General features: G+C 36.6%; 1 protein-coding gene across 1 annotated transcript; it reads left to right on the forward strand.

The window, feature by feature from the left end:
- The first annotated feature begins 436 nt into the window (after positions 1–436).
- Positions 437–15,609, forward strand: Rnmt (RNA guanine-7 methyltransferase). Its single transcript, XM_069842442.1, has 8 exons — positions 437–916; positions 3,559–3,772; positions 6,038–6,294; positions 7,095–7,276; positions 10,122–10,292; positions 12,087–12,198; positions 13,754–13,889; positions 15,138–15,609. The coding sequence occupies exons 1-8, from the start codon at positions 815–817 to the stop codon at positions 15,308–15,310; spliced, it is 1,347 nt and encodes a 448-aa protein (XP_069698543.1). The 5' UTR covers positions 437–814; the 3' UTR covers positions 15,311–15,609.
- The last annotated feature ends 748 nt before the right edge of the window (positions 15,610–16,357 follow it).

Consider the following 16,357-nt stretch of genomic DNA (forward strand, 5'->3'; position numbering starts at 1 on the left):
ATTGCTTGAAGGAGGGGCAGTACCGGTACCTACAGTAGAGCTCTCCCTAATGTAGCGGTTGCTGTTCAGATTGCCCTGAATACGGAGGAGGCGAGATTGCATATTGTATCTAATGGCGTCCCAAACCATCATACTAGGCGTTTGTCCGCTCTGCCCCTGAACAATGCAGGCTCTCAGATTGCGTTCACCAAGGTAGCGTCTAACACGTATGCGGCCATAAAAGTTACCCAGCATTTGCTCATATTGAGTTGAGGGAAAACCCCAGAAAAAACCTCAACCAGGTAACTTGCCCCGACTGGGAACCGAACCCGGGCCACCTGGTTTCGCGGCCAGACGCGCTAATAACTCTATCCTCCCACTAGCGTAAAACTTACATAATGTTACCCTAAGTTATGTTGGTGCGACTGACTAGACCGAGGAAAGAGTTGCAGAACAGTTGAAGGTATGTAAGCGAGTACGAAAGAGCTACCTTAATTGCGTCTGCGCTTGTTTAGCCGCGGTATGTTACGTGTGTGAGTTATGTCTGGTTATGAGTGAAGTATTGAAGTGACATTTTTAAGTGTGTAAGCGTCTGTTTGCCAATTTTGGTACGGCATGAAGTTACACATTCTACACGCTAGAGTTACATTGAATAATTTCATATTTGGTGAGAAAGTAATAATGTAGAAACAACAAGTGAGAAATAGTAATCTTAGCACACGCTAGTGCTATAATAGCGTGATCTACTTGGTTACAAAATATTGTAGATTCTTTCTTCATGCTAGTTTGTGTAATGATCTGAACAATTAAACACGCAGTGATTATAAAAATTACTATGTCAAGATCGACAGCAGATTATGACGCATTTACTGCAGTAAATGTTGCATCTAGTAGTTCCAACAGTGGAACTACAAGAGAAGGCATACGAAAAAGTGAGGTGAGTTACGTTCGATAAACGCCTGCTGTTAACGTATCAAATGTAATTAATACACGAGAGCATTATGACGCTGTAAATATAATTGTACATTGTTAAAATGCCATGTACAGCTTTGCTAAAATGCCATGCACAGTGTAGGACGCAAAAACTTGCCGTTGTCTTGTACTCGAAAAAGTTGTCCACCTCCACCACTTCGACTCACTTCGTCTCCAGCGGTGTTTACATCTGAGCGTTTCTGTGAGAAAATGGATTTAACCTCTTCTACACCGAGTAATGTGTTTCTTTTATATCTTTTTAAGGTATTGTATCACTTAATGAGGCAGCTGTCTAGATGTTGCGGTAGCTCTTAACAAAGATGCTAAATTTTGAAGTATAATATAATAATCGTAATAATAATAATAATAATAATTGTATTATTATTATTATTATTATTATTATTATTATTATTATTATACCATTAAAGTACTGTAACTTGTAAAAACACGACATTTTATTCTAATTTCGTCGTATTTTGTCCCATATAGGCTAATTAGCAAGCGATTTAATACTTTATGCCATCCTAGCATTAAAATACGCTTGTTATGACGCTATAAATCGTGCATAATAATTGGCCTAATTTCTGGCACTGGTGCCAGAAAATGTTACCTAGGAACTAGTATTGCATGCGTCATCACCGCCTTCGCAACACAATTTGATACAATGTACCTGTAAGAAAAAGCTTCAAAACAATGACAAAATAACAGTCTTAAAAACGGTTACTTAGCAACAATGATATATAATACGTCATATATCTAAGCTGTTGATAAAGCGTCGTAAAATAACCCACTAAAATAAAAAAAAAAAAAAAAAATATGTCATATCCAGTATTCACTTCTCTAATACGTCATAACATTTCATTTTGTAAATTTATAATAGCTTTTTTTTTTTTTACATATTTTGATGCTAGAATAGCATAAAACGTTGTAAGGAACACGTATATAATCTTCATTATAAATATTCGTGAAAATTGGAAGTTCACGCGCTGAACATTCACTCGTGCTGTAATTACCAAGAGTAGCCTATACACTAGTTACATAAATTACCATTAGACTGTTCGTTTTCTGAAAAGATGTAGACACTATAGGACTAACTTACACTTTATTTTAAGAAGAGTGGAGTAGTACGAAACGGGGGGAGAGGGGGGGAAGATACTGAGACTCGAATATTTTCCTCGTTTGTTTTATGTTGACTATCGCGTCTGTCTTCTAACCACTTGCGCCATGAGAACAGATGTAAAATTGGTGCCACGAGTAGGTAAATACACTACCGGTCAAAAGTTTTCGATCACCTATCACAATTATGGATTTGTGGTTCAAACAGGGATGATGTTTCGGTGTAATATGCCATCATCAATAATTCAGCTGCCTTGCCTTCTTCATCAGAATTCTTCGTTAAGAAATGGTCTCATATAGATTTTGATGATGAAGCAACTTGGGGTTTATGTTTCCTGGTATTCATTCATTCATAGTTCTTTGCTCAAGGGCAGGTCTTTCACAGCAAACCCAGCATTCTCCAATCTTTCCTATTGTCTGCCTTCCCTTTAGTGTCTGCATATGATCCATACATCTTAATGTCATCTATCATCTGATATCTTCTTCTGCCCCAAACTTTCCTTCCATTCACCATTCCTTCTAGTGCATCCTTCAGTAAATAGTCTTTTTTAGCCAGTGACCCAACCAATTCCTTTTTCTCTTCCTGATCAGTTTCAGAATCATTCTTTCTTCACCCATTCTTTCTAGCACCACTTCATTTCTTATTCTGTCTGCCCATTTCACATGCTCCATTCTTCTCCATATCCACATTTCAAATGCTTCTAGTCGCTTCCCTTCACTTCGTCGTAATAATTCTAGAATAAGGTGCTTAGGAAAATATTTGGAGCTAAGAGGGATGAAATTACAAGATAATGGAGAAAGTTACAGAATGCAGAACTGCACGCATTGTATTCTTGACCTGACATAATTAAGAACATTAAATCCAGACGTTTGAGATGGGAAGCGCATGTAACACATATGGGTGAAACCAGAAATGCATGTAGAGTGCTAGTTGAGAGATCGGAGGGAAAAAGACCTTTGGGGAGGTCGAGACGTAGATGGGAGGATAATATTAAAATGGATTTGAGGGAGGTGGGATATCGTGATAGGGACTGGATTAATCTTGCTGAAGATAGGGGCCGATGGCGGGCTTATGTGAGGGCGGCAATGAACCTCCAGGTTCTCTAATAGCTATTTGTAAGTCATTAAGTACATGTATGTATTATGGGACAAACAGGTGTCCCGACAAACTTTTTTTGGGACACTGGAACTACCAGTAAATTGATCTAAACATATGGTTTCATATGGTCAAATATCCGCCAATAGTAAAAAGAAAAATTAACGTATATAGGCTATATTTCAGAGAGATGCTCGTTTATGGTTACTGGTTATTATATCACATTATCAGGCTAACATAACTCCGCCACCCACTTCTGAGTTGGAGCAACCTCAGAAGAGGGTTACATGTAAGTCACTGCCAGGAGAGAATACTAGAAATATCGAAAGACAGCTTTCGTGGCACTAGGGGAGAGGGTGAGGGAAATCAAACATGTGATTTTTTTTTTTTTTTAGGATTCTATTGGTAAGCCTGCAGAAGGAAGCAGCACTACTACTCCAGCACCATCAGACCTATCAACAAAAACGCGAAATGAAGAAGCACAAGGACACGGCTCTGTTGTGGCAGCACACTACAACACGTTGGAGGAGAGAGGTCTTGCTGAACGCTGCAAAAGTCGCATTTTCTACCTGAGAAACTTCAATAACTGGGTCAAAAGCATGATGATCAGTTAGTATTTATATGTCCATGTTTATGTCTCGTGACCAGAATATTGTACGAAATGGAAATATAAAAATTGGAGATTTATCCTTCGAAGAGGTGGAAAAATTCAAATATCTTGGAGCAACAGTAACTAATATAAATGACACTCGGGAGGAAATTAAACACAGAATAAATATGGGAAATGCCTATTATTATTCGGTTGAGAAGCTTTTATCATCCAGTCTGCTGTCCAAAAATCTGAAAGTTAGAATTTATAAAACAGTTATCTTACCGGTTGTTCTGTATGGTTGTGAAACTTGGACTCTCACTCTGAGAGAGGAACATAGGTTAAGGATGTTTGAGAATAAGGTGCTTAGGAAAATATTTAGGGCTAAGCGGGATGAAGTTACAGGAGAATGGAGAAAGTTACACAACGCAGAACTGCACGCTTTGTATTCTTCACCTGACATAATTAGGAACATTAAATCCAGACGTTTGAGATGGGCAGGGCATGTAGCACGTATGGGCGAATCCAGAAATGCATATAGTGTTAGTTGGGAGACCGGAGGGAAAAAGACCTTTAGGGAGGCAGAGACGTAGATGGGAAGATAATATTAAAATGGATTTGAGGGAGGTGGGATATGATGATAGAGACTGGATTAATCTTGTACAGGATAGGGACCGATGGCGGGCTTATGTGAGGGTGGCAATGAACCTTCGGGTTCCTTAAAAGCCATTTGTAAGTAAGTAAGTAAGTATGTCCATGTTTAAAACACAGTTAAGTTGTACACACTTAGTCTTTGCAAAGAATTGTGATGCATCATCTGGAGATGTAACATTAAGAAGTAAATTCTTCAGAGAATAACTGACACGCAAACATTCTCATGGGGACAGATAAAAAAGTTAGTTTTTTTTTCTTCCATCATGATAATATCAAAACAAATGCTTATACAAATTACGACTCGAGTGCAGTTATGAGGGCTGTCCAGAAAGTAAGTTTGCCTGGGGCCGTTTAGAGAAAGAAAATACAATTTCATGGAAAGATTTATTGGAACAGATACAGCAACTGTTGAGCTATGTTTCAATATATTCCCCACCGGAATTGAGACATTTGTCATACCCTGAGATCAACTTTTGTATCCCTGTGTCATAGAAGTCTGCTGCCTGGGTTTGAAACCAGTGTGTGACAGCTGTCTGCACCTCTCTGTTGATCCTACAGTATGACAAATGTCTCATTTCCGATGGCAAATATGTTGAAAAATAGCTCAACAATTGTTGTGTCTGTTCCAATAAATCTTTCCATGAAATTGTATTTTCTTTCTGTAAACGGCCCCAGGCAAACTTACTTTCTGGACGGCCTTGGTAATTTCGCCCAAATGGCCAAAATTTGTGTAAGCACTTGTTTTGAAATTATTAACATGGTGGAAGAAAAAAATAAACTTTTTTATCTGTAAAATGCTGTAAAACTGAACATGGAGAAAAACAATCTACATCCTGAAGGTATGAAAAATTGTAAAACCAAACACACAACTTCCTGACTGTATGAAAAATAATATAGTCAAACTCTACAGCCAAATTCAAATTGTTATTACACGAAAAATATATGAAATTGAAAGAATGTAACGGATTGACACTCGCAGAACTGCACTTCCGGTTTAAAGGAGGGTGTTTCCAGTCAATAAAATTTCAGCTAATTAATGAACCAAACATCACAGAGACAAAATTGATACATACATACATATATACGTAAGTGTTCTGCCTATGGGCAGGTCTTTCACTGCAAACCCAGCATTGTCCAATCTTTCCTATTTTCTGCCTTTCTCTTACTCTTTGCATAAGATCCAGATATCTTAATGTCGTCTATTATCTGATATCTTCTTCTGCCCCAAACTTTTCTTTCATTCACCATTCCTTCCAGTGCATCTTTCAGTAGGCAGTGACACAACCAATTCCTTTTCATCTTTCTGATCAGTTTCATCATTATTCTTTTTTCACCTACTCTTTCTTGCACAGGTTTATTTCTTATTCTCTCTGTCCATTTCACACGCTCCATTCTTCTCCATATTCACATTTCAAATGCTTCTATTCGCTTCTCTTCACTTCGTCGTCATGTCCATGTTTCTGCCCCCATACAGTGCCACACTCCACACAAAGCACTTCACTAGCCTCTTCCTTAGTTCTTAGTAAAGCTACTTGTCGATTTTTTTTTAACTTAAGATGATTGATATGCTTGTGAAACTGCACTGCTTTCACAGTATTTAGATTTAATGCATATGAAATGTGATGTTTCAGATGAATACCTTAGTAAGATATGGCAAGGCAAACAGCATGGGGCTCCAGTGCGAGTTCTTGACATGTGCTGTGGGAAGGGTGGAGATCTGCTGAAGTGGCGTCGAGGCAACATCACCCACCTGGTGTGTGCAGACATAGCGGAGGTGTCGGTGGAGCAGTGCCAGACCCGCTACAATGAACTGCAGAATCGAAGCAGGAATGATCGTGGGTTTGCACCCGTCTTTACAGCTGAATTTTTATCTGCTGATTGTACAAAGGTAACTTTCGTGCACAAGAAACAAATTACATAACTTTTCGTTTTTTTCATATTTATTAATTTTATCTTTCTGCACAATTCGCGGGTGCTCGTGTAAAGGGGGTTAAGTTGTTTTGGCTGCACTGGAATAAGTACAGATTTGAACTATCCACAATTACTTTTCTCTTGTGTTAAAGGTGTTAAGTCATTCTTCCATCCATGATGCAGTTACAGTGCTCCATATTTTGTGACAAAGGGGTTTTGTTCAGTACCAAAGGAGAGAAGTTTACAAACCTTGCAATTTGATTTAACCCCCTTTACACGAGCACCCGCGAATTATTTATAATATTGCACAAGTATTTCGCAGTTTGCACAAATACAATTTTCCATTTGTGCATTTTTGCGACAGTTATTCATTTTCTAGCTCAGACTCTGCTGATCAAACATTAAAATATATCCAAACAATAAAAGTATCATTGGCACGTTTGAGTGGCAACACTGGTCGCAACTGCTGCAAAAGTTTCAATAAAACCAATATCAGAAATGCTGCAGCTAAAACCCTGAGAACCTTGTCACACGTTGCTACTTTTAAGCTGTGTACAGCATGAAAACGTAGCGGCACCTAGTTGTGCAGTTTTTTGTACTGCAGCGCTGCAAAAGTAGCGACGTGTGACCGTACCTTAATGCAGAGTTTAAGACTATGTGTCTCTAAAAATCGTTTTATTTGGTCTTATGCTTTCTACTGTTTGAACTTTCTGATAATTCTATCACAATTTACAATAAAAATAGAAGAGTTTCTGAAAGGTTGTTTTGTACTGGTAGGTAAGACTCCGTGAGAAGTATAAAGACCCCTCCATGGAGCTGGACCTGGTGAGCTGTCAGTTCTCGTTCCACTATTGCTTTGAGAGCCTGCCGCAAGCAGAGTGCATGCTGCGCAACGCTGCAGAGTGCCTGCGGCCTGGTGGCTACTTCATCGGAACCATACCCGATGCTTATGAGATTGTGTAAGTAAAACGTCGTACTTTACTGTACCTTTTTCTCCTGAGATGGGATCTTCTGAATCATAAAACTGATTACCTAAATTTGCTTAAACCATACATTTAAAAAAAATTTTGATCAAATGTTTTTGGTATTATAGACAATGCGGGCTAAAGCAAGGAGATGCACTATCACCTTTACTTTTGAACTTTGCTCTAGAATATGCCATTAGGAAATTCCAGGATAACAGAGAGGGTTTGGAATATTGAACGGGTTACATCAGCGCTTGTCTATGCAGATGACGTGAATATGTTAGGAGAAAATCCACAAACTATTAGGGAAAACAAGGGAATTTTACTTGAAGCAAGTAAGGAGATAGGTTTGGAAGTATAGATTGACAAATCAAACTGAAACCCTGACCGAGTTACTACGTGAGCGCTGGCTGTCTTGGGGAGGAGCAAGTGAGAAAGCACGAGGGGAAGGGAGAGAGCACTATGCACTATGTACTTGCAGGTCCACTCACAGTTTGTCAAACCTGCTAACAAAAGCATTAAAAGGTTGACTAGTTGCCTGCAATGCTAGCATAATGGAACCTTCCTAGCCGACAGTCGAGGCAAAAATGAAGAATCCGTTATTGTGGTAATACTGGAGAGTGGTTCTTCTATTGGTCGCGATGCCCACACACACCCTCTCAGATATTTACGTGGTGATTGGTGACTGAATGACGAGGAGCGAGGGAGAGAGAAGAAAGAAAGAGAGAGATTCCAGAAGTTGGCGTGTTTTACAGGGTTTCACTTGAAGTTGTCAAACTATAAATCCCGAAAAAAACAAAGTGTATGATTATGTCTCACGACCAGAATATACTGCGAAATGGAAATATAAAAATTGGAAATTTATCTTTTGAAAAGCTGAAAAAATTCAAATACCTTGGAGCAACAGTAACAAATGTAAATGACACTTGAGAGGAAATTAAATGCAGATTAAATATAGGAAATGCCTGCTAATATTCGGTTGAGAAGTTTTTATCAACCAGTCTGCTCTTGATAAAGCTGAAAGTTAGACTTTATAAAACTGTTATATTACCAGTTGTTCTGTATGGTTGTGAAACTTGGACTTTCACTTTGAGAGGAGAGAGGAATAGAGGTTAAGGGTGTTCGAGAATAAGATGCTTAGGAAAATATTTTTGGGCTAAGAGGGATGAAATTACAGGAGAATGGAGAAAGTTACACAACTCTGAACACATGCATTGTATTCTTCAGCTAACATAATTACGAACATTACATCCAGACATTTGAGATGAGCAGGCCATATAGCACATATGGGTGAATCCAGAAATGGATGTAGAGTGTTAGTTGGGAGACCTGAGGCGAAAAGATCTTTGGGGAATGCAAGATATAGATGAGAGGATAATATTAAAATAGATTTGAGGGAGATGGGATATGATGATAGAGGCTGGATTAATCTTGCACAGGATAGGGACCGATGGCGGGCTTATGTGAGGGCGGCAATGAAACTCTGGGTTCTTTAAAGGCATTTGTAAGTAAGTATTTATAGACAATGCCTTTTGTATGTAATCCAGAAAACGAAGTTTCATCTCTTCTAATTTCGGCCCATATTACATTCAGTGATCTCATGTAGGTATGTCTTTTGGATAGATAATGATTAAGAAAAAGTTGCTATAGATAGTAATTTAATTTTTAATGTCATAAAGAAGCTGAGGGAATGCTCTGGAACGGTATTCCAGCACCATTGTGTTACATTTTTCATCATGGAACCGAAATATGTGTGAATAACGTGTTTTTAATATTTATCTTTGAATTCCGTTTAGACCTCGAAAGTCTTAGTAGGACGAAAAGGAGGTTAAAAACGACAAAATTTGCATTGCAGTGAACAGTAGTCATCTCCCCGTTCGCTATAAAATAATAAAATATTCTACACAGAGTTCCACCACTTTTTTCTCCAGAAAAAAAGCACTGGTTGTTGTTATTATTATTATTAATAATAAAAACAAATAAGTGTGTCACGATATCGTGGATGTTCAGTAAAGTGTGTCGTCAGTCAGAAAAGGTTGGGAACCACTGGGTTACGTTGTATGCACCAGTACGGTCTAAAAGAAGTCTGCATACTTTAGACAGTAATATTAATTTTGTGAAAATAGATTTGTGATAACCCATATCTGCATTCTGAACATATCACGAATCTTGGTTCATGATTTTAACATATTTCATTTGTGTCTAAATTATCAGTAACAAGGAATTGCGAACTAATTTCTAGCATGTACGTCTTCATCAATCAATAAGAGAACATGCATGATTTGGTATGATGGTATGAGAGGTGGTAAAACTCCACCCTTTGTTTACCTCATGATTTTTATCTGGAATTCAGTATAGAACCTAAGTTTCAGAGCTAAAAAATAATCCTGTATAGATCCATTAATACATTTGTTGACACATATCTTTCTCAAAATGTCTTATAAGCTGCTGTTTTTTACTCATATAATATTTTTGGTCAGCAGGAAAAGGTACGTAAGTCAAAAAGTCGATTTTTCTGTTGTACCTAATCACATAAATCTAGTATTTTTTCTAATTTTTGAAAAATAAAATTTATTTCATTTTAAATTGAAAAGGGCCTTACTTTAACCAACATACATGAATTTCATTATTATACTTATATTTAGTTAAGAATAAATTAAAAAGAAAATCTCTCCTGAAAAATTAATCCTTTTTGACTTGTGTGCCTTTTCCCTCCAACCAGAGAATTATGTTTTAGTTCTTGAAACTGTAACACAGAATTTTCAACCTCTGTCTTTATCTGTTTATTGAGTTTGGAGTTCGAAATACTAATACTCATTTCTGTAATATTTGATTATAGGAACAGACTCCAGAAAGCTGGAGGTCCTTCTTTTGGAAATGAGATCTACAAAGTGGAGTTCCAGTGTGATACAAAACCGCCTCTTCCCCTGTTTGGAGCAAAGTACAACTTCCATCTGGAAGGCGTAGTGGACTGTCCTGAATTCCTCGTGCACTTCCCTACACTTGTCAAGTGAGTATATCCCAGTAGGTAGGACTGTATTGCATATTTGTACTGTTAGTCACTTGCAAAATGGAAAGCATTATTCTCTTGATTGATATCATTCTCGATATTTATTTTATGTCTTGTGATTTAATTGTGAAGTAGGCCATCATCATCATCCATAGCGCTACAGCCCGGATCGGGCCTCGGCTTCCTTAAGAATTCTTCTCCATCAGTCTCGATCTTTAGCCACCGTCCACCAGTTCTTCACTCCAAGCCTCTTAATGTCGTCCATAATACAGTCCATCCATCGTAGCTTTGGCCTTCCAACTCTTCTTCCTCCTGCAATCCCATATTCCATCACCTTCCTAGGTATTTCACATTCATCCATTCTCTTAACATGCCCTGCCCATCTCAGACGAGCAATCTTAATGGATGTTATTATATCGGGAGACTCATAAAGCTGGTATAATTCGTTGTTATATCTTATTCTCCAAGTTTCACCATCACTTACAGGTCCAAAAATCCTTCGCAATATCTTCCTTTCGAATGCGGCCAATCTAAATTTATCCCTTTCGCTAAGAGGCCACGTCTCTGATGCATAGGTCAACACTGGTTTTATTAGGGTCTTATATAGTCTACATTTTGTGCCACGAGATAGCAATCTTGATTTAACTTGTTTTTGCAGCCCATAATAACACCTATTGGCGCTTTGTATTCTTCTACTTATTTCCTCTGAGATATCATTGTTACTATTAACTAGTGATCCAAGATATACAAAGCTCTGGACTGTCTCAAATTTGGCATCATCAAGCTCAGTGTACTTAGAGGATTTATTATTATTTTTGTTATTGACTACCATGTATTTTGTTTTGTTTCCATTAATTTTTAATCCCATATTTCCAGCTGCATCTCTTAGATTCCTGAAGGTTTTTATTAGATCTCTTTCTGACCTCGCTATTATGTCAATATCATCCGCAAAGGCTAATATTTGGACAGACTTATAAAAGATGGTAGCTCTTGTTTGTATTTTTGCTTCCCGCACTATCTTTTCTAATGATATATTAAACAATAGGCGTGCAAGAGAATCACCTTGTCTGAGTCCATCCTTGGTAGTAAACTTATTAGGAAGTAGGCCATGGAGCAACAATACTATATTTTGTTTAGTTCATTGTTTGGAGTTACTTATAGCTGAAAGAGAGATCATTGTTATTTTGAGTGATTGAAAGTAGTCGCAGCTCGTGGTTTTAAAATTGAGGAAGCTCTAGGCTGAAATGGCAAATTTTCAAGGCCTCGAGCATGAGTATTTATTTTTTTATTTTTTATTTGTTTATTCCTGTATTTCCGTAACTGGGAATTTTTAACAATAAGTTATTATAATATATATAATGGGCACTTGACTTACCTTAATTCATTTGCTTGTAGACGTAATTGCCCCTTCTCTCTTTCCATATAGTACACACACAATTCATTGTTCTCAAATAAACACTCATAAACGGTTCTCACAATCACAAGTTCACAAACGTTGATACTCATATTACAAAGAAGCCAAAACTAATTCGTGCTTTAGAATTTATTTATTTATTCATTCATTCATTCACTCATTTTCTTTTCCATTCTTCCATGCCCCATCTTCCAATCCCTTTTCTCTCATTGTTCTCATTATTCCTTGTGTCCATCTCAGTTTTGATCTTCAACTTCCTTTTTCCAGTTAAAATCCAATCATACACCTTCATCGGCAATCTATCTTCTTTTATCCTCTTCATATGACCAAATCTTTTCTATGCTGTTTAATACTGTTCAGTTTTTATACTTTTCTTTTAGGTTGGCAGAGAAATTTGGCCTTCAGTTAGTTCTCAAGGAACGCTTCCACGACTACTACGAAAAAATGAAGGAAGAAGGACGCTCTCTCCTGGGAAAAATGCAAGCTCTCGAGGTAAACTGTGAATTCATTTGTTTTGTTATTTAGTTATTATTTTTTTATTTCTAAGGCCAACAGTTTTAAATATTTTGAAACCGTTTGCAAGGACCAATAAAGCATTCCCCTTGTACTTCTTCTGGATGGTCCAAAATTAATATCTAATTGATACATGATCTCCATTAAAATTATTACCTTTGCATAGGCCAGCATGTTAAAATTGTTGTTGTTGTTATCTAATGCCGGGCTTTGGCAACGAAGCCATTAGCGTTTTTGCTCTCCAATATTTCTCTGTGGTGGATCCATCAGGTAGAACTTCACAGGTTATGAGACGATCTTCAGTCATTTCTTCTTCTTTGTTGCATAGAGGGCAATTTGGGTTTGTGTAAATTCCTATTTTATTCAAGTTTTTTGCCAAATAATCGTGTTCTGTAAGCAGTCTGAATTTTGCTACTGCAGATTTACGTGGGATTTCTGGAATAATTTCTGTTTTTTTTTTTTTTTTTTTTAAATTAAAATGCTCCATTTTTTATCTTTGGCTTTGGTACATAGTGCTTGGTTTTGCTTGATTTTATATTTATTTTTAATTAGTCTTTTGATGGATGTAAAAGGTAGGCTTGTATTTGTATTCTGAATTAAATTGGATCCTTTTTTGGCAAGAAAGTCAGCAGTTTCATTTCCAACAATTCCACACTGTGCAGGTATCCATTGCAATTGAATTCTTTTCTGTAGTTTTTGAAGTTGTTGGATCATTTTGTGACATTCTTCAATTTGGATTGACATCATTTTATATGAATTTACTGCATATAATGCTGCTTTAGAATCAGAGATAATGACAGCATTTTGAAATTTATCTATTCTGTATAGTAGGTGTTGGAGTGAGATATGAATAGCCATTGTTTCCGCATCAAAATTTGTTGTATGATGTCTTGCTGGTTGATAAAGCACACGTAATTCCTGATCCTGAGTTGTTATCGATAGTAGACCCATCCGTGTAGATATGTAACCATTCTTCTGGTGGCATATTAAAATTTGAAGAGTACAATAAGTTACAGTTAAAAATTCTCCAGAGATGTCAGTATCTGAAGAGTGAAAGTGAAAGTTAGATGTTAAATCGAGCAGGTAAAGGAAAAGTTTAATCAGCAAAGATCAAATCTCTACGTTCATTTGTGGAATAAAGACTTAGATTTAAAGAGATCGGATGTAGGAATGAACTGAATAGGTTGTATTAAAATGAATGCCAGCAGCATTACTCCTCAAGTAATACTAATTACAGACTCATAATCTATTCAACTTGATACACTTAGAATAAAATATTAGAACATGCATCTATTAAAATGCCAGCAGTAATACTCCTCAAAATAATACCACATTACAAACCCAGGAGTCATTCTGTGGCTAGATGAGTTAAGTTGGGAACATGTAGACAAGCTTGAATTATAGAAACTGATGGTGAATTTGTGAAAATTATGGGTTGCATTAAGGTGTAATAATTTGAGAGGCATGTAAGATGAGATTGGTGTATTTTTTGTTTAAGTTTTCTATAGTATGTATCATTGCTTATATATTATAGACATATCCTCCATTCCATGATGCACCATTGCTGGGACATGATCCAGAAGATTATGAGCATGTGCAACAGTACATGCAGAAATCGACAGGACACCGGAAAGTTGGCACTTTGTCTAAAGATGAGTGGGAGACAGCATGTAAGTCAGTGGTTGCATATTCATTTATAGATCAGAATTATCATTGCATAATGAAGTTTAACTTCAAGTATCGTGATTGTTCTGCTGTTATTCCATTATCTCAACTACAGCGGTTAGTGCTTATAAGTTTTACCTTCCCCCCCCCCCCACCATCTTGTTCTTTTCTTTTTCTCCCCATATCGAATTTTTTAAACACAGTAATGATTATTAAAATATTTTGTTATATAATTTCAATCTATAACTTATCAAACTTTATACAAATATGGAATTAATTTTCTGTCATGTCATGTTACAATATTATTACCACGAATATTTTCGACTTACAAAAAATCATCTTCAATAATGATTGTAAAAATTAAATTTGTGCTGCTTCTTATCTTTCCTCTCCCCTCTCCCCCTTTCTGCCACCCCCTCCTCTCTTCCCCTCTGTCTCTCTCTCTCTCAAGCTCAAGATTTAACAATTATTAAGTTATCTTCCATATTGCTTCCTAGTATTTGGATGTAAGATCCACCAAGTCTCAAGAAATTCGCAATTGGCCAGTTTTGGTGTTCCATTGCTGAATTGTTGTGATGGTTGGACTTAATTCTTTTTATAACCTCTCCCATAGATTCTTATGAACGTTTGTAGTTTGCTTTAGTTCATTTCTTAGTTAACATAGCTTTCTCATTGTCATTCAGGCCACAGTGGTAGAGATTCATTGGAAAACTATATCCTTATTTAAATTTTGAATTTGTTTTACTATGCAGTGGATTTCTTTTAATTTTTCTCATTTTATAGGTTATAGTTGAACTGATGGGCTGGATTGCAGCTTTAGAATCAGATATGAAAACTATATTTTTGCATTTGTGTACCCGAACAAATATATTTTAGAATGATGTGTAGTGTAAATGGCTTCAAAGTCGCCATTAAAATTTGCTGTATGTCTGCCGACATTTTTATAGAAGGATAAGTATAGGCATATAGCCCCTTCTCCAGCTCCTGCATCTTGATGAGCCATAGTTTCCATTAACTTGTAAGTAAGGTTGGAATTAAAGTAAATAATATCTGGTAAATCTACTTCATGTAACACTCTACAGAAAACAACAAAAAGATCATTGTAAATTGCACAGCTTCTACATTTTTATGCTTTTAATGTAGATCGATATTTATTTTGTAAAATATATGGAGTTGTGAAAGTTAAATAATTTATATTTATTGTAATGGGAAAAAAATTGTATTAGTAACTTACATGTGTCCATGTTTTTCAGCTTTGTATTTGGTGTTTGCATTTCAAAAACGTAAAACAAAATGGAGTGCAGAAGGCAAACCTGAGTTTGAGGAGCATTCGTCCAGAAAGAGATCCTCAGAAGACAGCAGTGATAACACTACGTCTACATCTACGTCTAAACGTTTGAAATCTACAGATCTGACAACTGGTTGAATATAAAAGTGTGTATGCAGTGCAATGGATAAAGTGATTCCAGTATTCCAGTTTACCATCAACAGTTTCGTCACATTATGCTACTCTGATGTGAAGATAACTAACGAGGATTGATTATTGTTGGGATTTATATGGGTATTTTCCAGTGTCTTAAAATGATAGACAGTAAAGAGAAAAAAATACAAAGACACCGTATATTTAAATTAGTTACCTTCTTTTTGTAAGATAGTCATACTACTGAGACTCCTTTTCGTACACTAGAGCCTGGATTTTTATGTAATAACATATTCTGTTCCTTACATGCATATCAAGAGAACGTAAAACTTTAGAAGGCTAAGTTATAGTGACCCATGCTAATACCACAGTCTAGTGTATATATAGTCACGAAGCTCAATACGTAGGGAATATGCATCCATAGACAGTTGCTAACCACTAGGATTGCTACTATCGCCTCATCATAGACAATGCGAAATAGTACTGGCACAGTCTATTGTTCCTAGTACCCTCAACAACTCAAGCTTCGTGACTGTTATACTAGACTGTGCTAATACTGTAGATTAGTGAATAAAAGGCAAGTGTTTTTGTAACAGACGACTATTTTCCCTGAACTATAAAAATACAAAACAAATGGATTAATAGTTATTTATGAGAGAAGTTCGTAAAGGTTCTCTTTTTTGACACGAGTGTAAAGTTTGTGCAACAAGACGAAGCCAAATTTCACAAACACACGAGGGCCAAAAAAATAACTTTAGGAATGTGTGTCACACATTGTTTTTTTTATTATAGCACAAATTTACATTAAATTAATTTTTCAAGTTGGAGAGGTTATAAGATCACAATGCCATGGTCATCTATACTCAGAACCATCAAGAAGTAAGTATCCGTGGAATGGCAGCCTGTTTTATTCATGTTCACGATTTCATGGCCATCTAAACCAGCCATATAATCCACAAAGCAGTTAGAAACAGTTGAATCATCAATCTTGTTGCAATGATTACTAAATGTGAATTCAGAATAATAAGGGTTAAAATGTAGATATGAATGTTA

Source organism: Periplaneta americana, chromosome 12 (assembly GCF_040183065.1).
Source record: "Periplaneta americana isolate PAMFEO1 chromosome 12, P.americana_PAMFEO1_priV1, whole genome shotgun sequence".
Taxonomy (NCBI): Eukaryota; Metazoa; Arthropoda; class Insecta; order Blattodea; family Blattidae; genus Periplaneta; species Periplaneta americana.